Source organism: Loxodonta africana, chromosome 21 (assembly GCF_030014295.1).
Source record: "Loxodonta africana isolate mLoxAfr1 chromosome 21, mLoxAfr1.hap2, whole genome shotgun sequence".
Classification (NCBI taxonomy): domain Eukaryota; kingdom Metazoa; phylum Chordata; class Mammalia; order Proboscidea; family Elephantidae; genus Loxodonta; species Loxodonta africana.
The window spans coordinates 59,999,175-60,023,630 of record NC_087362.1 but is presented as its reverse complement, the minus strand read 5'-3'; the positions used below and the strand labels follow the sequence as shown (position 1 = coordinate 60,023,630).

The following is a 24,456-nucleotide window of genomic DNA, read 5'->3' as shown; positions in this document are numbered from 1 at the left end:
ATTATGAACAGAGGCACCCCGAACTCTCAGCCTCTCGTGGCGTCTGTTCCGCACTGCAGTTGTGGAGCTTTTTAAAAGCCCCCAAGGCTGCTCACTGCGGCTTTGGCTGGGCGCTGGATGCAGAGACCCAGTCCCCCCCACCCCACCCCCACCTGCCTGACCTCTAGCCTCTGGGCTTCCAGCAGGAAGGCAGCCACCTGCATGCCTTGACCTTCGACAGCCGGCCCAGCCGTGAGATGACCGATGGGCTGGTGGAGGATGAGGCAGGTGCCAACGGTGAGAAGGACCTTGGGGAGCCCGTGCGCTTCGGCTGGGTCAAAGGAGTGATGGTGAGTGGGGAGTGGAGGGTCGTGGATGACCCAGGGATGGGGCAGGGGAGGAGACAAGGCTTCCTCTAAGCTCAGCCCTTACCTACAGGCCCTAGTGGCCAGGGCGGATCCAGGGCCCAGCCTGGGCCTCAGTCTCCCCATCTGCACACTGGTTTTGTGCTGCCCCCACCTTCAATTGCTCCCTAGGCTGAATCCATTTCCACGGGCAGTGTCTGTTGGTTCCCTCCCTTATGCCTGCAAGGACCTGGTAGGTAACTGCCCTGGTTCAGATCGCGGTTTGGCCACTTACTAGTCGTGTGACTTGGAGGTAATAGTGTCTACTCACAGGGTTGTGATGAGCGTTAACTGATGAGATGTAAAAGCGCTTACGACAACGCCTGCCAGAGTTACTAGAAGAAAAGCTGTGTTTCCTCAAAGTACCACCAGGGGGCAGCACAAAACAAAAACTCCACAACCATATTTTTCTCATTCTCCATTGTGATGGAAAGGGGAAGATTTACTATAGTGTGGAGCACAAATAAATCCCCAAACACTTAAGAGTCTAGTGAGCTTGGCTTTGGACGGCATTATGAGACTTTACAGACAGGACTGCATAGGATGTAGAAGAAAGCTTTAGCCCTGCCCTGGGAGGCAGGAAGCCCAGGTGCTGATCTCTGCTGCCAACTGGCTGTGCCTCCATTTCCCCATCTGGACAGTAAGTCTTCTCCCACTCCTGCCCCAGAGGCTCATATCCAGAGTCGGGATCTCCTTTCCAGACTGTTGGCCAGAGCCTGGAATGGCCTCTATTTAGCATCTCAGAGCAGACTGGGGGCCTTCTAAGAAGCCTTCCTAGTTGTAAACATTGCATGCCTTGACCACCCCACATCGTGGCTGGAGCTGAGGACCACACCAGCCCCTCCCACCCAGGAACTGTGGCCTCAATTACAGCCTCAGGCTTTGCTTTAAATTTGGAAGCTGAAGTCACAGCACCCAGCTCTGATTTCTGCTCCAATATGGGGCATTGGCTCAGCTGGCGTTTGCTGAGCTTCACTTAAACGCCAGGCCCTGGGCCAACAGCTGGCCACTCGGAGCTGTGGCTGGGGCAGGCAGACACGGGGTCGGGGTCAGTGCTTGGAACAGGAGTGAGGGGCGAGGATGCTTGCAGCCAGTCTTCAGTCTTTGATGGAGACCAGGAGAATGGGGGAAGGGCAGGCAGTTCTCCAGGTGCTACTCACCCCCCCACCCCCCGCCCCACAAAACCAGAAGACCAGAGCCCGCTGAAGTGGGTAAAGCAAAGAAAGGATCCAGGGTTCCCTAGGCCCAGGTGGCTGATGCCATGCCATGACTGGGGACAGGGACGGGGACTTGTGTCTTTGGGCTTGAAGTGTCTGGCCCACCCAGGCAGCGTCTGACCCCACTCTCCTCCCAGATTCGTTGCATGCTCAACATCTGGGGTGTGATCCTCTACCTGCGGCTCCCCTGGATTACGGCCCAGGCGGGCATTGGTGAGTGCTGCCTCCTGGAGGGGGTGTGGATGCTCAAGTCCTGGCCCTGCAAGGCCCCTGGAGCAGGCTCACACTTGGGCTGCAGAGACCACAGGCCAGGACTGCTCCCTCTCAGCTCAGCCTCCAGCCCTCCAATGATGAAGGTCAGGGTGGTGTGGCAGAGGAGCACTGGAGGTGGAGTCAGCAGGCCCAACCCGCTACCTGGTTTGCCCTCGAGTAAATCCTTTAACCTCTTTGAACCAATTTCTACTACAGAGTATTGGGATTAGACACTTGAACTCTGGACAGACCAGGGTTCAGATACTAATTCTATATCATGCTGTGTGACCTTGGGCAAGTTTCTTAACCTCTCTGAGCCTGGGTTTCTTCATCAGTAAAATGGGGGTGGTAACACCCCATGCACAGCCACCACCTATCTGTCAGTGGAGGCATGTGTGTTGCTATAACGCTAAACAGGTTCCAGTGGAGCTTCCAGACTAAGACAGACTAAGAAGAAAGGCCTGGCAATCTACTTCCAAAAGTCAACCAATGAAAACTCTACGGATCACAAGGGTCTTATCTGCAACTGATCATGGGGATGGTGCAGGATGGGCAGTGTTTCCTTGTGTTGTGAATGGGGTGCCATGAGTCAGAGGCCAATTCGATGGCAGCTAACAATACACAGAGCAATACAGCGCAGGATTTGGCACCCAGAGATGCTCATCAAGGGGCAGGTATTGCTTTATTTTTATTAGTAGTTAAAGGGGGATTCTATCTCTTTCATACCTAATGATCCTCTATGTTGGCTAGTCATCTCCTTGGTTATTTAGAATATGCCAGGAGATGGACAGAGGCCCATTTCTGAGATGAGAAAACAGAGGCTCAGAGAGGGAAAGTGACTCAAGTTCCTCACATGGCTCCTCTGGTGTCCCTCCCCATCTGGGAAATGCCCGGCTGAGTTTTGGGGTGACCACATCCCTCACCTGCCCCCACAGTCCTCACTTGGATCATCATCCTGCTCTCAGTCATGGTGACCTCCATCACGGGCCTCTCCATCTCCGCCATCTCCACCAACGGCAAGGTCAGGTCAGGTAGGCCCCGCCCACCCCCAGTACCACCCACCCTACGTCCATCCCCCCAGGCCCTCCTCTGGTAGACTCCCCCAGTTTTCGCCCTGGGAGCCCCGTCCCAACTGGGACTCCCCAGGCCACTCCTTCCAGTTCCAGGTGAGGGCTCCAGGCAGGCTCTCCGCCCCACAAAGGTGTTCTCTCAGTCATCCTGCCCCGTGGGCCCCCACTCCCATCCTCGACCTCTGCCTACCCTGAGCCCACCCCAGCCAGCAAGCACCTCTGCTTTCACGGCTCTGGGCTCTGGCCCCGTTAGGTGGCACCTACTTCCTCATCTCCCGGAGTCTCGGACCAGAGCTGGGGGGCTCCATTGGCCTCATCTTCGCTTTTGCCAATGCTGTGGCTGTGGCTATGCACACCGTGGGCTTTGCGGAGACGGTGCGGGACCTGCTCCAGGTAAGGTGGGGCTGGACCCCAGGCCACCCACCCCACTCTGCTCCACTCCGTCTGAGCTGGGCCTCCCGGCCTCCTGCCTGGTTTCATCTACCAGGGACCAAGGCCACAATCTGACCACTGAGGGTGACAGCGATGATCTCATCAAGAAAAATCACTCCACAGGTCCCTTTCAGGAGTGTGGTTGCCCTCAGGGCCACATTGTCCATCCTTATGCAGTGGCTGCTTGTGGTGGGCGGGTATGTTCGAGTCTGTGTTTTCCTACCAGAGGGCGCCATCAATGGGTGAATGCGAGGCAGAGGGCTCCCCGGAGGTGGAGGTTTGGAGCGCAGATGGAGTCTGGACTGTCCCCTCCTCCAGGAGCATGACTCACCCATTGTGGACCCCACCAATGACATCCGCATCATCGGCGTGGTCACCGTCACCGTGCTGCTGGCCATCTCCCTGGCTGGTATGGAATGGGAATCCAAGGTGAGGAGGGGCTGGAGCTGGTGGGGGTAGGATGGAGTGGTCCTGTGGGGAAGGTTGGGAGACCTGGGTCCTGGTCCCGGTTCTGCCTGGCTGCGTGTATTAGCTGGGCTGGAAGTTCTGCTGCTGTGACAAAGAGACTGTAAGTAACCCAAAAACACACACACACACAAAAAAAAATTTATTATAAGTAGCAGTGGCTTAAACAGAGAGATGTCTGTTCTCTCTTGTGCAACAGTCCAGGTGTGCACAGTCCAGGGTGTCGGGTACCCAGGCTCCTCCAACCCCTGGAAGTGACCCTTACCCACCTGGTCCATGATGGAGATGCACCCCCATGTCCACAATCCTCCCTTTTCTTTTACATCACAACCTGGAAGTCACACAGATCACTTCTTCCATTCCATAGACCAAAACGTGGTCTCATAGCCACACATAGCTACAAGGGAGGCTGGGGAAGTGTGGTCTCTTTTTGAACCATGTATCCAGCCAGATGGAGTCCATGGGTTAATGTGCTTGGCTAACTGAAAGGTTGGAGGTTCAAACCCACCAAGAAGTGCCTAGGAAGAGAAGGCCTGGCGATCTACTTCTGAAAAATCAGCCATCAAAAACCCTATGGAGCATAGCTCTACTAGGACGCACATGGGGTTGACATGAGTTGGGGTTGACTCAATGGCAACTGGTTTTTTGCTTTATCCAGCCCAGTAGCAGAGGTTTATTACTATGAAGTAAGGGAAGAAGACGTGTTGGGGTATAGCTGGCAGACTTGGCACGCTCTGCCCCTGCTGCCTCTCAGACCCTTTCTCCCTCTGGCTTTCTGCACTTCAGGCACTCTGGCTTCCTTGCTGTTCATTGAATGCACCAAGCTTATCCCCTAGATCATTCTATGGCTCACTCCTCCTTCTTCAGGCCTCTGTTCCAATGTCTTCTCAGAGCCACCTTCCCTGACCACCCAACCCAGTCCCCACCATACCCTTCTTACTCTGATTTCCTCTTACTATTCATTAGCCAAGACAAAGACATTGGCTGTCTCGTTCAACTTCATGAGCAGAGCCTGCTGCATTGTGGGTGTTGAAGGAATTAATTAATTAATCAATTAAATGAGTGAGGGACCTTGGGCAAATTCTTCCCTGCTGGAGCTCCCTGAATGAGCGGGACCGGACAATCTGACCTCTAGGCCTCCCTCTGCTCCCCAGGCCCAGGTGTTATTCTTCCTCATTATCATGGTCTCCTTTGCCAACTACCTTGTGGGGACGCTGATCCCCCCATCTGAAGACAAGGCCTCCAAAGGCTTCTTCAGCTACCGAGGTACGTGTAGTTTGGGCCACTGCCCAGGGCTTTGGGGGCAGGAGCAGACCACCCACAGATCTGGCCCATCCTGTGGGCACTGGGAGAGTGGAACTCCCTACTTGCATGGCCAGAGGTGGCCAGGGGAGCCGACCGATGCCACAGCTGGGCCCAGTGATGGAAGCTAGAGTGACCCTGACTTAGGCCTTGGTTTTCCAGGGGACATTTTTGTCCAGAACTTAGTGCCTGACTGGCGGGGTGTGGACGGCAGCTTCTTTGGGATGTTTTCCATTTTCTTCCCCTCGGCCACAGGCATCCTGGCAGGGGCCAACATCTCTGGAGATCTCAAGGTGAGCAGAATGCCCATCCTTCCGGCCTCCTCGCACTGTCAGCTGTGAGCAGAATTTTGCTCCCTCTCTTCCCAGTATCTCCTGCTGTACCATCAAGCTTGGCACTGAAACCAGGGGGGCCAGAGCTTCTAAAATCCAGTGCAGTCCAGTCCAATCCAGTCCAATCCAATCCAACCCAATCCAACTCAACTCAACTCAACCCAACTCAGTTCAATTCTGGGGTTGTTGGTTGACATCCACTGTGCTCTAGGCTCTGAAGGGCACCCAAAAGTGGTCTCGTTTCCTCCCTGTGTTCCTGGGACTCTCAGCCTAAGGGGAAGACTGTCCCAACTATGACCTTTCCAAAACTCAGCCTTGATCATGCACATTTTTGCTGAGCTCTTTCCACTGCCTCAACCATGTAGGCAGGCTTCTTGGCTCAGTATTCAAGGCCTCCAACCACAGCCGCCATCCCCATGGCCCCTGCTCCACCTCCCCGTGTCACTCATCAGTGGGCTGTCGCTTGTCCATGCCTTTGCCTCTCTATCCTCTCTGCCTAGGACTCCCTGCCCTTGTTTTTTACCTCGCAAACTCTGTTCCTCTTTCAAATACCACCTTTACCCTTACACCTCCCTCAGTCCTCCCCATTAGAGTCATGATTCCCCTAGCAGCTTTTCCATAATGATTGCTGGCCGTTTATGCATCTGTTCCTCTCACATCTCAAGGACGGATGTGTACTCTATGTCCCTATTCCTGTCTTGGAATCTGACACATACTAGGTGCTCTGCACGTTTGTTGAGTGAATGGCGGTGAAATGGAGCAGAAGGGAAGTGTTAGAGTAGAGTACACTGTGCAGAAAGGCAGAAAACTGACTGATGTTGGCTAGTGGATCCAAAAAAACTTTGGGGCGGAGGCAGAATTGCTGCTAGGCCTTGTGAGACTTTGCAGGTGGGAGAAACAGGCTTATAGGGGCGGGGTGTGAATGGTGGGGAGCCTGCCTTTGGACTGGAGATCCCAACTAACCCTTCCCACACTCAAAAGTTTCTCCTTGAAGTGTTTTCTTAAATGAATTAAAAATGGTGCATTGGAGACCATTTTGAAGCTTGGCCTGGTTCTAAATGGTTATGCCCCGGGGGTCATGTAGCTGGGCCTAGATATCCGAGAGCGGCTGTGGGTGTCTGGCTCCTCCCCACCACTCTGGAATGGCCAGCAGAGGCCTGGGCTCCTGCCCCGAGGTCACTGCAGGGGTCAAGCTGGTGATTTCCTCCAAGCCCCACAATCTTCGCTGGATTTATCTGGATGCTTTAACAAGTACCTTAGGTTACCATCCAGCCCAGCATGCAGGCGTCTGTTTCAGAGCTGAGGAGGCAACACCTCACTTTGCCTTAAATGTCCTCAAGCCCTGAAGGGGCCCTTGCCTCCTGGACCAGGCCTTCTGGCTCATTCCATGGGATTTCATAGACGGCCTTCAAAGCAGAAGAGCAATTCTTGTTGGTGGAGTCTTTGCTGCAACATTTTGGACAGTTCCCTTAAAAAAACAAACAAATTAAAAAAAAACTCTCTGGGCCTCAGTTTCCTCAACTATAAAATGGGCCTAATACAGCCTCCACCTTGCAGGGGGTTGGTGAGGATTCAATGAGCTCATTCGCAGAAAGTGCTGAGAACAGGGCTTGGCACAGAGGACTAGCTAAGCGCTTGCTGTCATTGTCATTTTTGCCATGTGACCAGCGGCACCAAGCACTTTCCTCAAGGCAGACCTAAGAGTGTCATACCGTCATCACCCCCATGTTACGACTAGCGCACCATGCTCAGCGGGCCTCAGGGGCTTGCCCAGGGCCACCCTGGTGACAGAGGAGCTGGAATGTAAGTTTCTAGAACAAAGAGACCTTGACTTTATCACAGTTCCTTCAACAACTGCGTTTTGAGCACCTGCTTTCTGCCAGTCTCTTGTGGATAAGCAGTGAACACACCAGACATGAACTCTCACCCTCCTGCAGCTGGCATCCTAGGGTGTGAGACTGACGACAAACAAATAAGTAAAATGTGACATTCATCAGACGGTGGCAAGTGTTGAGGAGACAAACGAAGCAGAGAAGGGGTGGGGTGCAAATGTAGACAGACAGGGTGGCCAGAGGTGGTGCCACTGGAGCAGAGACCTAGACAGGTGATGACGAAGTTGCCAGTGGTACTGCTTTTTGTTGTTGTTGGGTCCGTTGAGTCAATTCCAACTCATAGCAAGCCCATGTGGCAGAATAGAACTGCTCAATAGGGCTTTCTAGGCTGTAATCTTTATGGGAGCAGATTGCCAGGTCTTTCTCCCTTGGAGCTGCTGGGGGGTTCAAACTGCCAAACTTTCAGTTAGCAGCCGAGTACATAACTGTTGTGCCACTTGGGCTGTTTTTGGTACTGCTTGTCCCTTATGTTCCCCGACACTTTAGCATTTGCGGAGCAACCTCACAACCATGATTACATGTTGATTTTCATCCCCACAACCACCCATGATATGGACAGGGTGGGCATTGCTAGCCCAATGTCTGAATTGGGAAAATGAAACTCAGAGACAGAAGGGGCTTGCTACGTGGAAAAGGGACTTGTGTCTATTGTTGTCGTTAATTGCCGTCGAGTCAATTCCATGTGTTACAAAGTAGAACTAACTGCTCCGTAGAGTTTTCTTGGCTATAATCTTAATGGAAGCAAATTGCCAGCCCTTTTCTTCCACGGTACTGCTGGGTGAGTTCGAACCGCCAACCTTTAGGTTAGCAGTTGATCGCAAACCGTTTTTGCCACCTAGGGACCCCTTGTGTATGTAAAACTTTGTTACTGTGGTTAGGAAAATACAGAGTTTTTTCTGCCTGTCTCACAGGGGAAGGTCAAAGTTTGAGGCTTGTCTTCTGCTCCTATATCGTATTATGGCAGCAGAAAAATCCATTGATGTATAATTATGATTAACGCGTGTTAGGGCTGACAGTGAGCAGAGCTCTGACCTGGAAGCTTTACATGGATTAATGCATTTGGCCAACATCCTGTGAGGTGGGCCTTGTCACCCCCATTTCACAGATGAGGAGACCAAGGGGTGGGAGAATAAGCAAGTGGCCTAGTTGGTCATCTGGAACTGAACTCAGGCCGCTGACCCCCGACCCCTGCCATCTTCACCCTCACCCTTAATACCCCCATAGCAGGGATTGGTCCCAGTGCCCTTTTGGACCAGACATGGGCTGGCTGGGTTTCCTCTTCCTGCCTCTGGCTCCCAGGGCCCTGGATGTGGTCTCAGCCCCGCGCTCTCGGCTATGTCTCATCCTCCTCTTTGGGACCTCAATCCCAAGGCTCCTTCCTCTCTCTGCTGGAAGGAGGCCCTAAGAAGCCAAGGCCAGGGGTTGTTGCCCCCCTTGCCCCCAGCCTCAGGCAAGAAGGAGGCCCAGAGGCTGTCTGACACCCTCCCTCCCCCAGGACCCCGAAGTAGCCATCCCCAAGGGAACGCTCATGGCCATTTTCTGGACCACCATCTCCTACCTGGCCATCTCAGCCACCATTGGTAAGTGGCCGGACCCTGGGGGCAGAGGAGGGGGCAGGAACCCAGCCCCCACCCGCAGTTTCCGTGGGCCCTGTGGAGCCTGCCAGCACATGGCACAGCCTCATTCTTTGGCCCATGGGTGGGACCCAGACCACTGGACAGGGAGTCGCAGGCAGGGTTCAGCTTGTTTGACAGGGAGAGCTGGGCTGGGAGGACACAGTGGTCCTAGGAAGTCGAGTCTAGAACCCTATCCCTGGGAGCACCTTGATGGACCAGAGCATCTTCATGGGGAGATTTAGGGGGTCTGGGTCGGACAAATCCCTCTGGTCCTTTCAAACATTGGGGTTCCAGATTCATGGGTGTGAAGCTCCTACACAACAAACATACTCCGACTCTAGGAATAATAACAACTGACTTACCACGTACTCGGCCCTTACATGCCTTACCTCATTTAGTCCAGGCACTGTCATGTCCCGCATTTTACCGAGAAAGAAACCAGGCTCAGAGAGGTTAAGTCACCTGCCCAATGTCACACAGCCACTGAGTGGTGGAGTGGGACTGGACCCCAGGCCTGTTCTGTTAACACCTCCCTCTCCCCGAGATCCTCCCAAGTGTGCTTGCTCCCAATAACCACCTTATGAGGCAAGCTTGTCACAGATGGCCAAGGGGCTAGCCCTCGGTCACAGGCAGTCAGGGCTTAAGACCCAGGTCTCTGCTTTAAGGAAGACAATGTGTCACTGAAGCTCTTTATAAAATGGGATTGACAACAATGAAAATAATAGCAGTTTCCCAGGGTTGTTATAAAGTATTTAGCACAGTGTCTGGCACGTTGTATGTGCCCCTGCTCCAAAAAAATAGCTATTAATATTATTATCATCAGAGTCCCTGGGTAGTGCAAACAGTTAAGTGCTTGGCTAGTAACTGAAAAGTTGGTGGTTCGAATCTACCCGGATGCATCTTGGAAGAAGTCCTGATGATCTACTTCTGAAAGGTCACAGCTATTAAAAATCCTGTGGAGTGAAGTTCTACTCTAAAACACACGGGGTTAGCATGAGTTGGAATCAACTTGACGGCAACTGTTTTATTATTGTTATTATTACCTGATCAAGGAAGAGCTGACCCCCCCACAGCATCCTGCTGTCCACAGAAGGGGCCAGCATTTGGGGAATGGGAGGGGAGGAGAGCAGAGGGGAGGGAAAGGAAGCCTTTCACACCTTCTTCCTCCTTCCAGGCTCCTGTGTGGTACGTGATGCCTCCGGGGGACTGAACGACACGGTGACCCCAGGTGTGGGCACCTGCGAAGGCCTGGCCTGCGGCTATGGCTGGAACTTTACCGAGTGCTCCCAGGGGCACAGCTGCCGCTATGGCCTCATCAACTACTACCAGGTACCCCTGGGCCTGGGGCAGGGGGCCTGCCTCACCCTCCTGGGTCTCAGCTGGCTCTGCCAGGAAGCCTTCCCACCTGAGGATGGGGGGCTGGACCCAGGGTCAGGGAGAGGGGTTCAGGGCTGAGATGAGAATTCACCTGGCTGGGCACTGGGATCCCAAGTAAGATTGTGGACTCAGGTGGAGCTACAGGTTCCAGTCTCTTCCTGCCTGGGCTGGGGGCTCTGAGCCCAGCCCCCACTACGGGCCCTGAACCCTGCATCCCACAGACTATGAGCATGGTGTCAGGGTTCGCACCCCTGATCACAGCCGGCATCTTTGGGGCCACCCTCTCCTCCGCCCTGGCCTGCCTTGTTTCCGCTGCCAAAGTCTTCCAGGTGAGACCACCGATGGAAGGGGGCCCGTGGGGTAGGCTGGGAGGCCCACGTGGAAAGTCCTGGGTGATGGATACAAAGGCCTGAAGGTGGGCACAAAGGAGTCATGTGACCGGGGTGTTGGGACCGAAGGGAGAAGGACCAGGACAGCTAGTGTCAAGGACGCTGTCCCCTTCCTGTGGCACCCATAACTCTCGCCCACCCATGCAGCCTGTCGCCATGTCTGAAATGGCGCCATCCAGTTTTGGCCCAATGTGATCAGCCCCTCTCCTATTGCCTTCACACTGTCTCCCAGGGCTTTCCCAGACCTGGGGAGATGCGAGAGTGGGGATACCACCCCATTTAATAGAAATTGTGACCCAAATTGAGAAGGTGCCCTATGGAGGTCACAGAAGGGTGACAGGTCCAGCCAGGGCATAAGTGTGGTGACCTGTACCCACAGTGCCTCTGTGAGGACCAGCTGTACCCACTTATCGGCTTCTTTGGCAAAGGCTATGGCAAGAACAAGGAGCCCATTCGCAGCTACCTCCTGGCCTATGCCATCGCTGTGGCCTTCATCATCATTGGTAAGAGGCTCCAGGGCATGGGGAAGGGCCTCCTCTCTGTCCAGTCACCCCTGTGCCCAGCGCTCAGCTGGACCTGGCCGTTAGCGGGCACTCAGTGGATAACTTTTTTTTTTAAATCGTACTTTAGATGAAGGTTTACAGAATAAACTAGTTTCTCATTAAACAGTTAGTACACATATTGCTTTATGACATTGGTTAACCCCACGACATGTCAAGACTCTCCCTTCTCAGTCTCGGGTTCCCTATTACCAGCTTTCCTGTTCTTTCCTGCCTTCTAGTCCTTGTCCCTGGGCTGGTGTGCCTCTTTACTCTCCTTTTGTTTTATGGGCCTGTCCGAACAGCAGATAACTCTTGAGGCAGTGGATGAAGCCCATTGGAAGGAGACTTGGGGAGGTCAGGTGTGTGGTCCCCCTGCCTGCCCCCAGACAGCTTCTGCCTAAACAGGCCAGGCAGGTGGGCCCTTGTGTTTTGTAGAGGGGACCCTGGCCTCTTTTCTGGTTCTGTATTCCTGGGTCCTGGCTGCTGGGACAGCCCCCGGGGCTACGTTAATTTCCGAGATATCCATGGGGCACAGAGCTGACTGGTCTCCTTGGGAAAACCAAAAAACCAAACCCATTGCTGTCAAGTTGATTACAACTCAAAGCGACCCCATAGGACAGAGTAGAACTGCCCCTACAGTTTCCAAGGAACACCTGGTGGATTTGAACTGCCAACCTTTTGGTTGGCAGCTGTAGTTCTTAGCCGCTACGCCACCAGGATTCCCATCTCCTTGGGAGTCAATACAAATGACTGAGTTAATGTCTTCATAGGTATGAGCTAGACAAATCCAGTTTCTCAGGCTGGGGATTCCTTAGAAGAAAGAGCCCAAGCTTGGAGTTAATCAGACTGACTTTCTATCCTGGCCTTGCCACATGTCAGCTGTGTCATCTGTTTCCTTATCTGCAAAACGGGAGTGATAGCGCATAGCAGGCGTGACACAGATGGGCAGAAAGAGACTTGTGTTTGCACACACACACATGCACACACTTATCCAGATGCATGCACACACATGCACTGCACGCACGTGAACACACACATATGCGTGTGCACACACTCATGGACGCCCACCCATCCGTATGCACTCACACACGTGCCTCTGCACACATGCACAGACACACACATTCATATAGGCAAGTACACACTCTGGTGCAAACACACACATTTTACACATACTGTAACTTCCTGATTTGCTTAGCCAAGGAGGCGGAACTCTTCAAGAGAGAGGGGACAACAAGGAACAAGGGCAGTGGCCCTGGCGAGGTGTGGTGGCCCCCAAACCCTGACTCTCCATGCAGGTGGGAGGCGGGGAGGCTGTTGGTGATCTTCCCTGGGCTGGTAAGCATCTCCCTGCCACAGAGAATCCTTGCTCTCAGGCCGGCATCGCCACTCCTGAAGGACTCACCCCAACAATCTTGTCGCTTTCACTCAAGTGAACCTTTCCAGATACCAGACGTTTCTGGGTCTTGAACCAAGTGGAGGGGCAGCAGGGGCACACGGGGAGATGAGGCAGTCTAGTGGGGCCTGGTGTTCCCTGTACCCCTCTTCTCCTGCCAGGGTCCCAGAACTCCATTTCCCCAGAGTCCACCCCCAACTTGGATTTGACATCTTTTTATCTGGGTGGTTCTGACAAGACCTCAGACTGAGCGCCGTGGTCTCAGATCTCTGGGCAGGGCTCCTGTGCTGATTAAATGAAATCATTACAATAGGCCCTGAGACAAGGATTCACATGCAAGAGTTGACCTGTCTGGGCATGCACGGGAGGGGGACAGTGAGGCCAGAAAGAGCAGGAGCCAATTCTTGGGGAGGTTACCACTGTGGGTGGAATTGTGATGTGGTCTCGCAGTGTCCTGGGGTCATACACTGTAAAACGTATTCCTTACTGGAATTTGTGGTCAGAAGATTGTGACAGCCACCGCCTCAGGCCACCTCATCGCCTTGTGGGTTCTCCTCTCACCACTGCCCTCCCCCTTCCCTTTTCACAGATGGCACTTACACTTTACAAAACACAGTCCTTTTGAACTTTACAAAATGATGGACCCATTTCACAGATGAGAAGGTTGAGCCTCAGTGGCCTGTCTTGGGTCCCCCACCCTGTGAGGTAGGGCATCAGGCGGCTCCTTGGCAGAGTTCCCAATGGGCTGTCCTTTCTCTTTCTGGATCCCTGAAGCCGAGCTCAACACCATCGCCCCCATCATTTCTAACTTCTTCCTGTGCTCCTACGCCCTCATCAACTTTAGCTGCTTCCATGCCTCCATCACAAACTCAGCAGGTAAGCCAATCCCTCACCCCTCCAAGGGAGGGGGACCTACAGGCTGGGGCACTTGGGGGTGGTGGCGAAGGAAGGCGTGGTGGAGGTGGACAGACCAATGTCCTTCTCAAATTGAAAACAATTAAGGGAATGCTCATATAATGTTAATCACAGCTATCCTTTATCAAAGGACCCCTGGTGTTGCAATGGTCAAGCGCTTGGCTGCTAACCAAAACGTTGGCAGTTTGAACCCGCCCAGTGGCTCTGCAGGGGAATAGATCTGGCAATTTGCTCCCATAGAGATTACAGCCTGGAAAACCCTGTGAGGCTGTTCTACTCTGTCACATGGGGTCACTATGAGTCGGAATCGACTTGACAGCACCTCATAACACCAACATCCTTTAGTGAGCACTTGGAGTGTGTACTTTCCATAGATTCACACGCTGTTACAGTTGGAAGCCTAGAGATTTTTCTAGTCCCTCCCCCACCAATCATATAGGAGTCAAGGAGTCTGGTTCCCAGAGATGGAGGGGACTTGCCCAAAGTCACAGATTGGGCTGTCACATGTGGTTGCTGGGGGTTGCACACTCCACAGCTCTAGGGGGTGCTGTTCATATTGCAGATCTCATGGATTTTTGTTGTTATGAACGTTTTCTGGAAGATGGAAGTAGAGTCTTTACTTTCTGTAATTAGCCCCAAATCACTGATGAGCTGGTCTCTGGGCTGCCTTTTATGAAGACCGCAAGGAGCATGGAGCCCCCTGGGGTTGTGAGGGGGCAGCTCTTACTAGTGGTGGCAAAGCCAGGCTACAGCCCGGGCCTCCTGGTTCCCAGTTCATGTCCTTTCTCCTCCATCTCACCACCTTACTCCATGGGAGCTGGTGCTGTTGTTGACATTGGGCATCCTGTGACGGTATTTGGCTAGAGATGGCCACATCCTCCTTGATGTGGCCTGTCAACATGGTAAAATGCCAGTTAAGGTGGGCAAGTGGTCCTTCCTAGACCCTCCAGGCCTGGCCCCAGCAGGCAGGGTGGGCGGTACACCTTAGTGTGGATGGCCAGTGGGTCACAGGCTGGGACCCCAGCTGTGGGCACTGCTGGCCTGGCTGCCCAGGCCCTGCGCAGCCGCTCTGGCCCAGGAGCAGGCTCCAGAGGCTAAGTGTGCCCTCGGACCTTGCCCCGGCCCAGGCTGGAGACCCTCGTTCCGGTACTACAGCAAGTGGGCGTCGCTGTTTGGGGCCATTGTCTCAGTGGTCATCATGTTTCTTCTTACCTGGTGGGCAGCCCTCATCGCCATTGGTGTGGTCCTCTTCCTCCTGCTCTACGTCCTCTACAAGAAGCCAGGTGCGTGCTCTCGACTGCGGGGGGTAGGGGCTCATCACCTCTTCCCCTTGGGCCCTCCAGCCTCATCCTCCCCTCAGGACAAGTAGTCCAAGGAATGTGCCCCTCAGAGCCCACACCTTGACCTCTAGATACCTGGGACCTTGGGATTTCCTACCCAAAGGACCAAATTGGCTCCTAGGCCCTGGGCGGCCTCTTCCCAGGCTTGCCCTCTGAGCATGGGCACCCACTGGTGGGCATGCTGGGCCTGAGAGGGCCAGGAGCAGCTGCTTGAAGGGCATGAGGGCAGAGCTTGGAGGAGCGGGCAAGGAGAGCCATGAACTTGGCCTTCAAGACCATGGGAGGTCTGTGTGTCAAAGTGGGGGGAATATTTCAAATTGTAACTTTTAAATATATAGCCACATGACATGTGGGGCTCCGGCCTCCCAACTGTTGGGAAGGGAACAGCAGGCATACCCCTGCCGGGCTGTCCCTCTCCCGTGGCTTCTCAGTGCCCAAAGGAGATGATGCTATGCTCTCCCACCCTCCTTCCCTCACTCACTCCCTCTGTATGTTTTTACCTGAAACTTCTGATCTCCCGCTCATCCCTCGATGCCCTCAGAGGTGAACTGGGGCTCCTCGGTGCAGGCTGGCTCCTACAACCTGGCCCTGAGCCACTCAGTGGGCCTCAACGAGGTGGAGGACCACATCAAGAACTACCGGTGAGCCCACCCCCAGGCCCTGGCTCCAGGCCCAGACCTGTCCCCTGAGGTGGGCACAGCCCACACTCAGAGAGGGAACCAGGAGAGGAGAAGTACCCAGGAGGTCAGGAGACCTGGGTGGACATTGCCCAGTGGGGACCAAGCAAGTCGAGTAACCACTCTGTGCCTCAGTTTTCACAGCGGAACATGCTCTGTGAACTGCAAAGAGCAATATAAGGATGATTTGGTGGTGTGATTCCCATGCTTTCACTAATAATTACCAATAACACCCCGAGGCTGGCTGGGATGAGCCTCCCGGGACTTCAAAGCTGATTCCCCTGCTTTGCGAGGAGAATTGTGCACCCACCGTCCCTTCTCACCAGTGAGGAAACACAATAACAACAACGATAATAGCCAACACCATTTATGTTGCTGAAGTCCCTGGGTGGTACAAATGGTTAACACACTCAGGGGCTAACCGAAAAGTTGGAGGTTCGAGTCCACCCCTCCTCAGAAGAAAGGCCTGGCAATCTACTTCCAAAAAATCAGCCATTGAGGACCCTAGGGAGCACAGTTCCACTCTGACATACATGGGGTCATGAGTCTGAGCTGACTCCATGGCAACTGTTTTTTCCTTTATGTTGCGCTTACCATGAGCCAGGCACTGCGCTAAGTGCCTTGCACTGCCTCATGTGTACATGACCTCAGCACCTCTGAGGTACACGAAGTCACCGACCGCATTCACAGATGAGAACACTGAGGCACAGCTAAGTAGCTGGCCCTGTCACACCCCTGGTGAGTGGCCAGTTTAGTCTGATGGTGGCCCTCAACTGCTGCCCTCTGCTACCTTGAGATGCAGAGGCTGAACCACCCAGGGAGTTTGTAAGTGAAAGGTCTCCTCACTCCAAGTCTTTATCCTTCCCAACTCTGTGCCGTGCGGGGGCAGGCAGGAGCACCTGGTGGAGAAGGAAGGGTGGTTTGCCCAAGTGGAGTGTCTGGGGGACTGCTCAGAAAGGACAATGGAGACCCAGCTGAAAGGGCCATGAATGTCACCCTGGAGTTACAGCCAGGTAGATAAGGCCAAGAGCATATAGCGTCTTATCCAAGGCCGCACCATGGCTCACCCGTCCTTCCAGTGGGGAAAGGAGACCCGAGAGGGTGGCTCCTGAGTGCCAGGCCCTGGTGGGCTTTCTCCTAATGGTTTACCCTTTTCCCTGCCCCTCACCAGCCCCCAGTGCCTGGTGCTCACGGGGCCCCCCAACTTCCGTCCAGCGCTGGTGGACTTTGTGGGCACCTTCACCCGGAACCTCAGCCTGATGATCTGTGGCCACGTGCTCATTGTGAGTCCCCTCTGAAGGTGGCTGTACTCTTCGGAGAAGCCGCCTGGGTGCGATGTCCCCCACGGGGTGGGGGACAGAGGGGAGGCAGAGCAAGCGGAGCCAGACTAAGCCAAGTTCTTTCCCCTCCCCTTCCTGCTTACTCTATCCCTCCACCATCTTGCCTCTCTCCCCCCACCTTCTCCCCTCCTCTCACTCTGTAAGGGAAACAGGCACCCCTGGGTGCTGCTGAGCCTTCAGGGCAGGCAAGGGGCTGATTCTCAGGCTGGAGGGTGAGGTCATCCCTGACATCGCCGTCCCACCCTGGCCCACAGGGACCCCGCAAGCAGAGGATGCCGGAGCTCCGGCTCATTGCCAGCGGGCACACCAAGTGGCTGAACAAGAGGAAGATCAAGGCCTTCTACTCAGATGTCATCGCCGAGGACCTCCGAAGTGGGGCACAGATTCTCATGCAGGTGCCACGAGTTGGGGGTTCCCAGCAGGACTCACTACTTGGTGTGACAACCCGGGAGTCAGGAAGCCCTGGGATACAGCTTAAGCCCCTTCTGCTGCACCACGGGAGTCCCTGGGTGATGCAAACAGTTAACACACTCGGCTGTTAACTGAAGGGTTAGAGGTTTGAGTGCACCCAGAGGCACCTTGGAAGAAAGGCCTGGCAATCTACTTCCAAAAAATCGGCCCTTGGAAACCCTGTGGAGCACAGCTCTACTCCGACACACGTGAAGTTGCCATAAGTCCAAGTCTACTTGATGGCAACTGGTTTTTTTGGCTGCACCACCAGTCCCCCCTCTCCCACCCCTCCAAAAGTGCTGATGCAGGCACTCCCTCTGAGTGCCCAGGACCTGAGGAACCTGACTTGGAGTCTGAGGGCTGTGTGACCTGGGGCATTTTTTGTTTTTTAAGATACGATTTACAGACAGTAAAGTGAAAAAATATTAAGTGTGTCGTTTGATAAATGTTTCCATATTTAGATAGCACCCAGTGGTATCCAAACACAATTTGGATCAAGATCTAAAATATTCCACCGGGCAATTCATTTTCCTGCTCAGTTTTCTCATTTCTGTGAAAGCAGATACAGAAGATAATAACAGGTGTTAATTCTGAGTGTTAGACATATGGGGATTCTTTTCAATAGTTTTAAATGTTTCTCAAAATTATAAAAAAGAGATATATAGAAATGTGTAGATTAGATGACCCAGGAATACTCCAGACTTGAGCAGAAATTCACATCTCTTGTTACGAAAAATAATTTGTTGGAGAAGCAGGAGCTGGGATAATCCAGAACTAATAGGACAGCCCAGTTTTGGGCCCAGGGCTGGCAAGGCCACAAAGGATAAGTTTGGCTGTAGCTTTGCCCCTCTAATGAATGTGTCCAGGTGGACAGGACCCTGAACAGGGGGGTGTATTTCCTGAGCCCTTGCTAAATGGAGGAGAGACTGGCCAGGGCTGAGAGACAGCCCCACTTGTCACAGAACAGAGTCCCTTTGGGGCATGAAGCCTGATCACCAGCTCTGCCCCTCTGCTGGTCCGCCTACCCCCACCCTGGCAGGCCACAGGTCTTGGGAGGATGAAGCCCAACATCCTGGTGCTTGGGTTCAAGAAGAATTGGCAGTCGGCTCACCCGGCGACAGTGGAAGATTACATTGGCGTCCTGCAGTGAGTGGGGGCACAGGGGAGGTTCCTGGGCCTTGGGAAATGGAAAGGAAGAGGGGGCAGTGTAAGAAGCTGTGAGTTCACTGGTTCAAAGGTGAGGAAGAAACAGAAAGGCCAAGGGTCCCCTACCCTGCCCTATGGGTCATGGCCACCAGGGTTGGCAGGGGTCAAGCAGGTTACACAAAGAGTAAAGTGGGACAGGTGTGGGACAACAGACAGTGGTGGGGACTGTGGCAAACCGGAGAGCAGCTGCTACTTTGCTCCAGCCAATTGTGGCTATGCAGAAATGTGGGCCCAGTGTTGCCAAATCATCTAGTTTTTCAAGAAGCCAAAAATGTGCATTTTTAAGTGAAATCCTCAGGCCAAGCTGTGGGCCACAGAAGGCTACCAGATGGTCAGCTCGTGAGCTCTAAGGTGGTCTCACTGAGCAGAGGAGGCAAAAACTCAGGGAATGAGATTGGGGGACTGAACTCCCCGGGGATTTCGGGGTTAATCGGACCACTTTCTCCCTCAGCTTCTGCTGTGCAAGGTCTGAGAACTGCCAGCCTGAGTTGCTTTTCTGCGTTGATGTTGTGCAGAGAGGCAGCGTGCAGTAGCATTTAAAGAACACAAGGCTGAGTGTTGGGGACCTGGGGGCCCGTTCCCGAGTTGCCATTAACCAGCTGTGTGACTCTGAGCAGTAAATCTTAGCTGCCTCTAACAAAATTGCCACAGGAGGCAGCGGTGTACCTGGTCTCCAAGTTCCTCTAGCTCCAACATTTCCAGAACTTCAAAATGCTGGGAACTGCAAGTTTCCTGTTCAGAGATGTGTAATTAATGAGTCCAAAGAGGGCAATGGTTTGCCCATTAGAACAAACCCTACTGGTAGACTTTTGGGCACTGTGTCAACAAGGCAGTAAATGTATTTTTGAAGAGACATTGCATATAGACAACATGTTGCTGCATCCATGAGTAAGGCCATTCCCATGTGCCTGCCTGTCCTCTGAGTTTGCATTCTCAACTATTAAAGAGAGATGGTGTGGTACAGTGCAAAGAGCCCTGGTTTTGGAATTCAAGAGATCTGGATTCTAATTCCAGCTGGCCACATCCTTAGTTGTATGATCATGGGCCAGTTACTCCCCAAAACTCAGTTTCTGCATCTGTAAAATGGGGATAATAATTCCCACCCCAATCTCTGTTGGCAGGGTTGGGAGGATTATCCATATGTATCAGGAGGGCAGGGCCCAGCTTGAAGACAGGCCTGGCTTGGTTTCCCCCTGAGTGCAGGATCCACCATGCCACAGACCATGGAAGAAGAGGGGAAACTGTCTAGCCCTGACTGCTCAATATACAGAAGGGAAAGTGAGGCACAGAGAAAGGAAGGGATGTGGTGGAAGGCAGGACCACCTCCAGACATCTGGTCCCCTAGGAGCTGGGTCACATCCCCAGTATGGGGCTGGGCTAGAGGAGCCTGACCCCGTCTCCCCTCTTTCCAGCGATGCTTTTGATTTCAACTTCGGTGTGTGTGTCATGAGGATGCGAGAGGGCCTCAATGTCTCGGAGGTGATGCAGGCACACAGTGAGTACACACCACGCCTACTTGGCGCCCCCGTCCAAAACCAGAACAGGGTTCCAGAAAATTCTAGAAGCCAATTTTTTTTTAAGTGGTAGAGAGAAGAGAGGGAAACATTAGTACATAGTAAAAGGCCGCAGACTCCTAGAAGGCCAGCTTTCGATGGGCCTTTAGAGGCCCTCAGATTTCCAAATGGGGAAGCTGAGGCCCAGAAAGGGGAAGTGACAGTTCAAGGCCAAGGTCACACTTCCAGCTGGGGGCGGAGCCAGGACTGGAACCAGAGCTCCCTGAATCATGGTTAATGTTTTTGCAACAGGTGGGATGGAAATGATCTAATAGAGAAAAAAAGAAAAATGGAGAGAGAAGTAAGTGCTCACATAAATAAACCGAAACATGAAAACACAAATGGAAAGGCCATGAAAACTGGACATCTGGGTCTGGAAGATGCACAGAGTAGGGATCTGTTTTATGTTTATAGTCATATATGAATGTGTAGACTCCAAATTGGTAATGATTATAGTCGTGAAGGAGCTTGGCTGCTAACCAAAGGGTCAGCAATTCGAATCCACCTACTTAGAAACCCTGCGGGGCAGTACTACTCTGTCCTATAGGGTCACTATGAGTCGGAATCAACTCAAGGGCAATGGGTATAGTTGTGAAAGAAGTCAAATTTACAGGAACGAGCAGGAGTGCTGGGGATGTTGGAGGAAGACTGCAGCTGGAGTGTGACAGGTGAGGGCAGAGGACAAGTCAGAAGGGGCAGCAGCCAGGTGGGGCAGGCCTTAGATGCCAGGTGAGGAGACAGGACTTTTTCCCCCATGACAACCCCTGGGCTAGGAAGCCTGTGAACCAAAGCCCACTCCTCCTTTTGCAGTTAACCCCGTGTTTGACCCAGCGGAGGACGGTAAAGAAGCCAGAGCCAACAGAGCCAGGCATTCAGTCTCGGGCACACGTCAGTCCCCTCCCCACCTGAGGCTCAGAGCACCCTCACCTGCGGGTGGGCCACGTGGGAACTTGGTCAAGGGCAGAAGGTTTTTCCTTGTGATGGTAGCTCCCGAGACACCTGGGGTCGGCTCACTGAGGGCTTGGCCGAAATTAAAGATTGCTGGGGCCAAGCCAGCCTGGTGGGGAATTCATGTCTGGGGATCGTGGGACTCGTTCAGTAGGCTCTGGGCCCACATTCCACCCTGTCCAGGACCCCTCTGGTTGAGTTTCAATGTTGTGGCAAAGACGGTGTGATGGACTCTCCTTCAGTCCTCTTCCATTGCTGCTGTGGAGGCAGGGAGCCTGACACTGCAGGGACTGAGGCCAGCCTGGGGGCATTTGCAAGGGCCACAAGGAATTTAACAAAGAAAGTTTGCCCTCTGCGTGGGCTGCCCAGAAGGTTTTGGGACCCCTACACCCCTGCCAATGCCCACAGGAATCCCGGGAGCAAAGAACTGTGGTTCCCAGCCTTCTGCTCCTGGATGACCTGCAGGAGAATCAAGTCTCAGCGTCAGAAGGGGTGTTAGCGATGCATGCGCGACCTGGGGCTTCCAGCTGCCGTGCCCACCCCCAGTGCTGACGATCCCGCCCCCCAACAAGGCAGCTCCTTCTGCAAACATCTAACTCTGCTCTGCCCCTCCTCTCCTCCTGCAGTGGACCCCGAAGCCCTGGTGCGAGAGGAGCAGGCCAGCACCATCTTTCAGTCGGAGCAGGGCAAGAAGACCATTGACATCTACTGGCTCTTTGACGACGGAGGTCAGGACCCTCTTCAACATCAGCTCTCCTGGGCAGGGTTTTCTTCCATGGCTCAGTCCTCTGGGCAGGTCCTTCTGGTCCAGGTCTCATCAAGGGATCTTGGGTAGGACAGCAGAGCCCAGTAAAGAGGAATGGGGGCCCTAGCCCACCACTGAGCTTGGGCGAGTCTGGCAGGGCGTTGCTCCCTGGCCTCTAGAATTCTAGCTGTAAAATGGGGAACTTCAGGGGAAGAGCTAATATCAACATAAGGGTGAACCCTCAGACCACCATCCTTAGGAATGGGCTAGTTCAGGGGTTACAGGCCCATGACATAAAGTGGGAGGTGGGCTGGTGCCCAGGAAAGCTGAGGAATATTCATTTCGCAAAGCAGTATGCTCTCTCCCGTTTCCCTTAAAGCGTGTGACTCCCAGGCTCCCGTTGTTAGCACTTTTGTTAGCATCATAGAGAAAATAATGTCTCTGCTCTAACAGAATATATCCAGTCAACAACAGCTAATACAGACTGGGGAGCCCTGGTGGCACAGTGGTTAAGAGCTCAGCTGCTAACCAAAAACTCAGCAGTTCAAATCTACCAGCCACTCCTTGGAAACCTTATGGGGCAGTTCTACTCTGTCCTGAAGGGTTGGTATGAGACGAAATCGACTTGATGGCAATTGAATATATATAAATATAATAATATAGACTGGGCACTTCCTACATGATGACACGCAGTGTTCACGTGTGCTAATCTAATGCAGTCCCCCGGGAGTACCTACTAGCACTAACCCCTCTTTGCTAATAACGAAATGGAGGCACAGCGTGGTGAAGTCATTTGTCCAGGATTCCGCAGTGCCAAAAGACAGCTAAGGAGCCCTGGTGGCACAGTGGTTAAGTGCTCAGCTGCTAACCACTCCCTGGGAGAAAGATGTAGCAGTCTGCTTCTGTGAAGATTTCAGTCTTGGAAGCCCTATGGGGCAGTTCTACGCTGTCCTATAGGGTTGCTACAAGTCAAAAGTGACTCAGTGGCATGCAACACAATAACAACAAATGACACTTGGTCCTTAGCTGCATATGAAGAAAGGACAGGGAGAGATGAGAGTTCCCGCCCATTGGTGACATTTTCAAACTTCAAGAAATGCCAGCGATCTAAAGTTTCATGTGAAATCTCCCCAGTAGTAAATGCAAGTTCGTTTATTTAAAAGCATGGTGCAGACCAAATACACCCTAGCCCACAGAGCACCACGTGTGACTCTGGCTCAGATTGCGTGCTCACTATCCACCACCGCTCACTATACAGATGGGAAAATCGAGGTTCTGAGAGGAGAAGGGGCTGGCTAGTGGCGGAGTGGGGTGGGAACCCAGGGTGCCTGCAGGTCCTTTCCTCCTGACTCACAGACTCTCCTTGCCAGGCCTCACCCTCCTCATCCCTTACCTCCTGGGCCGCAGGAAGAGGTGGAGCAAGTGCAAGGTCCGCGTGTTTGTCGGCGGCCAGATCAACAGGATGGACCAGGAGAGAAAGGCGTAAGCGGGAAAGGCCAGCTCCGGCCTGTCTCAGAGCCACCAAGGCTGCCTGCCCTGCCCCTCCCCTGCCGCTCTGTGCCTCCCCCACCCCTCCACACACACCACCACACCCCGGACGCCCAGGGCTCCTCTCCCTGGATCACAGTCATGGGAGCAGAGCTCTGGGCAGGAACAGCTTTCTGGCCATTCTGGATGCTGCTTTGGTTTCCTGTCCCACTTTAATAAGGCACAGAGGCCCTGCTCCCAACCACGATGGGAGGGGTGTTACACTTTAAAACCACTCGTCTCCCCGGGGAGAACCGGAGCCAGTTGCTGTGGGGTTGATTCTGCCTCCTGACGACCTCCTGTGCGTCAGAGTAGAACTACGCTCCAGAGGGTTTTCAGTGGCTGATTTTTCAGAAGTAGATTGCCAGGCCTCTCTTCCAAGGCACCTCTGGGTGAACTCCAACCTCCAACCTTTCAGTTAGCAGCTGAGCACATTAACAGTTTGTGTTACCCAGAACTCCATGTCAGCTGTGGGCATCTTCTGATACCTTTAATTCTCTTTCAGTTTTGTGGATAATTTAGAAGGCCAAGGTCTCTCTTTCTGCTTGGTAACCCGTGTTAATCTCTCATTTTAAGCAAGAGAGAGCAGGCAACGGTAGGCTGGCAAGCGACAGCATCTAGCCAGAACTTAGTAACATTAGCTTATTTGCATGGGTTTTATTGGTCACCTCCTTTGGCAAGAGATGCTGGTTTTCTGTTTAAAATGTCATATAAAACTTCCTTTTGAATTTTATCTACTAAAGAACGTGAGCTGGTTTCAAGTAAAAAGGAGCGAATAGTAACACAGATAGTGCACAGGTGTGAAAATGGCAGGAGTTGGGCAGGTGGCATACATGTGCCTAGAGTTGGATAACTGCTGCTTTATAGCGAGCCCAAGTGAGGTCAAAGGTCGGAGAAGGGAGGAGGGTCAGAGCAAGGTCAATTGACATCAAGGTTCTTGGAATGGAGGAAGGTCAGAGTGCAGTCAGTTGATGTCAAGAGTCATAGAATAGAGGAAGTCAGAGCTGAAAGAGTTACAGGTTTGTGCAGGCAGATTGGGAAAGATTAGGTGACTTGCCCAAGGTCGCTCAATTAATTAGCAAACCAGAAGACA

The 24,456-nt window shown here is 53.2% G+C and overlaps 1 protein-coding gene across 1 annotated transcript in view; it reads left to right on the top strand.

Moving 5' to 3' along the window:
* SLC12A3 (solute carrier family 12 member 3) overlaps positions 1–24,456 on the top strand; it is a 45,111-nt gene that overhangs the window by 1,200 nt on the left and 19,455 nt on the right. The window contains exons 2-22 of the mRNA XM_010596075.3: positions 183–329; positions 1,738–1,813; positions 2,788–2,883; positions 3,176–3,315; positions 3,673–3,783; positions 4,974–5,085; positions 5,284–5,414; positions 8,841–8,925; positions 10,136–10,290; positions 10,560–10,667; positions 11,107–11,230; positions 13,437–13,538; positions 14,705–14,860; positions 15,459–15,558; positions 16,766–16,877; positions 17,189–17,329; positions 18,424–18,530; positions 20,003–20,085; positions 20,954–21,031; positions 21,718–21,819; positions 23,207–23,318. Of these exons, the coding sequence (XP_010594377.1) occupies positions 183–329; positions 1,738–1,813; positions 2,788–2,883; positions 3,176–3,315; positions 3,673–3,783; positions 4,974–5,085; positions 5,284–5,414; positions 8,841–8,925; positions 10,136–10,290; positions 10,560–10,667; positions 11,107–11,230; positions 13,437–13,538; positions 14,705–14,860; positions 15,459–15,558; positions 16,766–16,877; positions 17,189–17,329; positions 18,424–18,530; positions 20,003–20,085; positions 20,954–21,031; positions 21,718–21,819; positions 23,207–23,318 (2,378 nt within the window). The remainder of the gene's footprint in view (positions 1–182; positions 330–1,737; positions 1,814–2,787; positions 2,884–3,175; positions 3,316–3,672; positions 3,784–4,973; positions 5,086–5,283; positions 5,415–8,840; positions 8,926–10,135; positions 10,291–10,559; positions 10,668–11,106; positions 11,231–13,436; positions 13,539–14,704; positions 14,861–15,458; positions 15,559–16,765; positions 16,878–17,188; positions 17,330–18,423; positions 18,531–20,002; positions 20,086–20,953; positions 21,032–21,717; positions 21,820–23,206; positions 23,319–24,456) is intronic.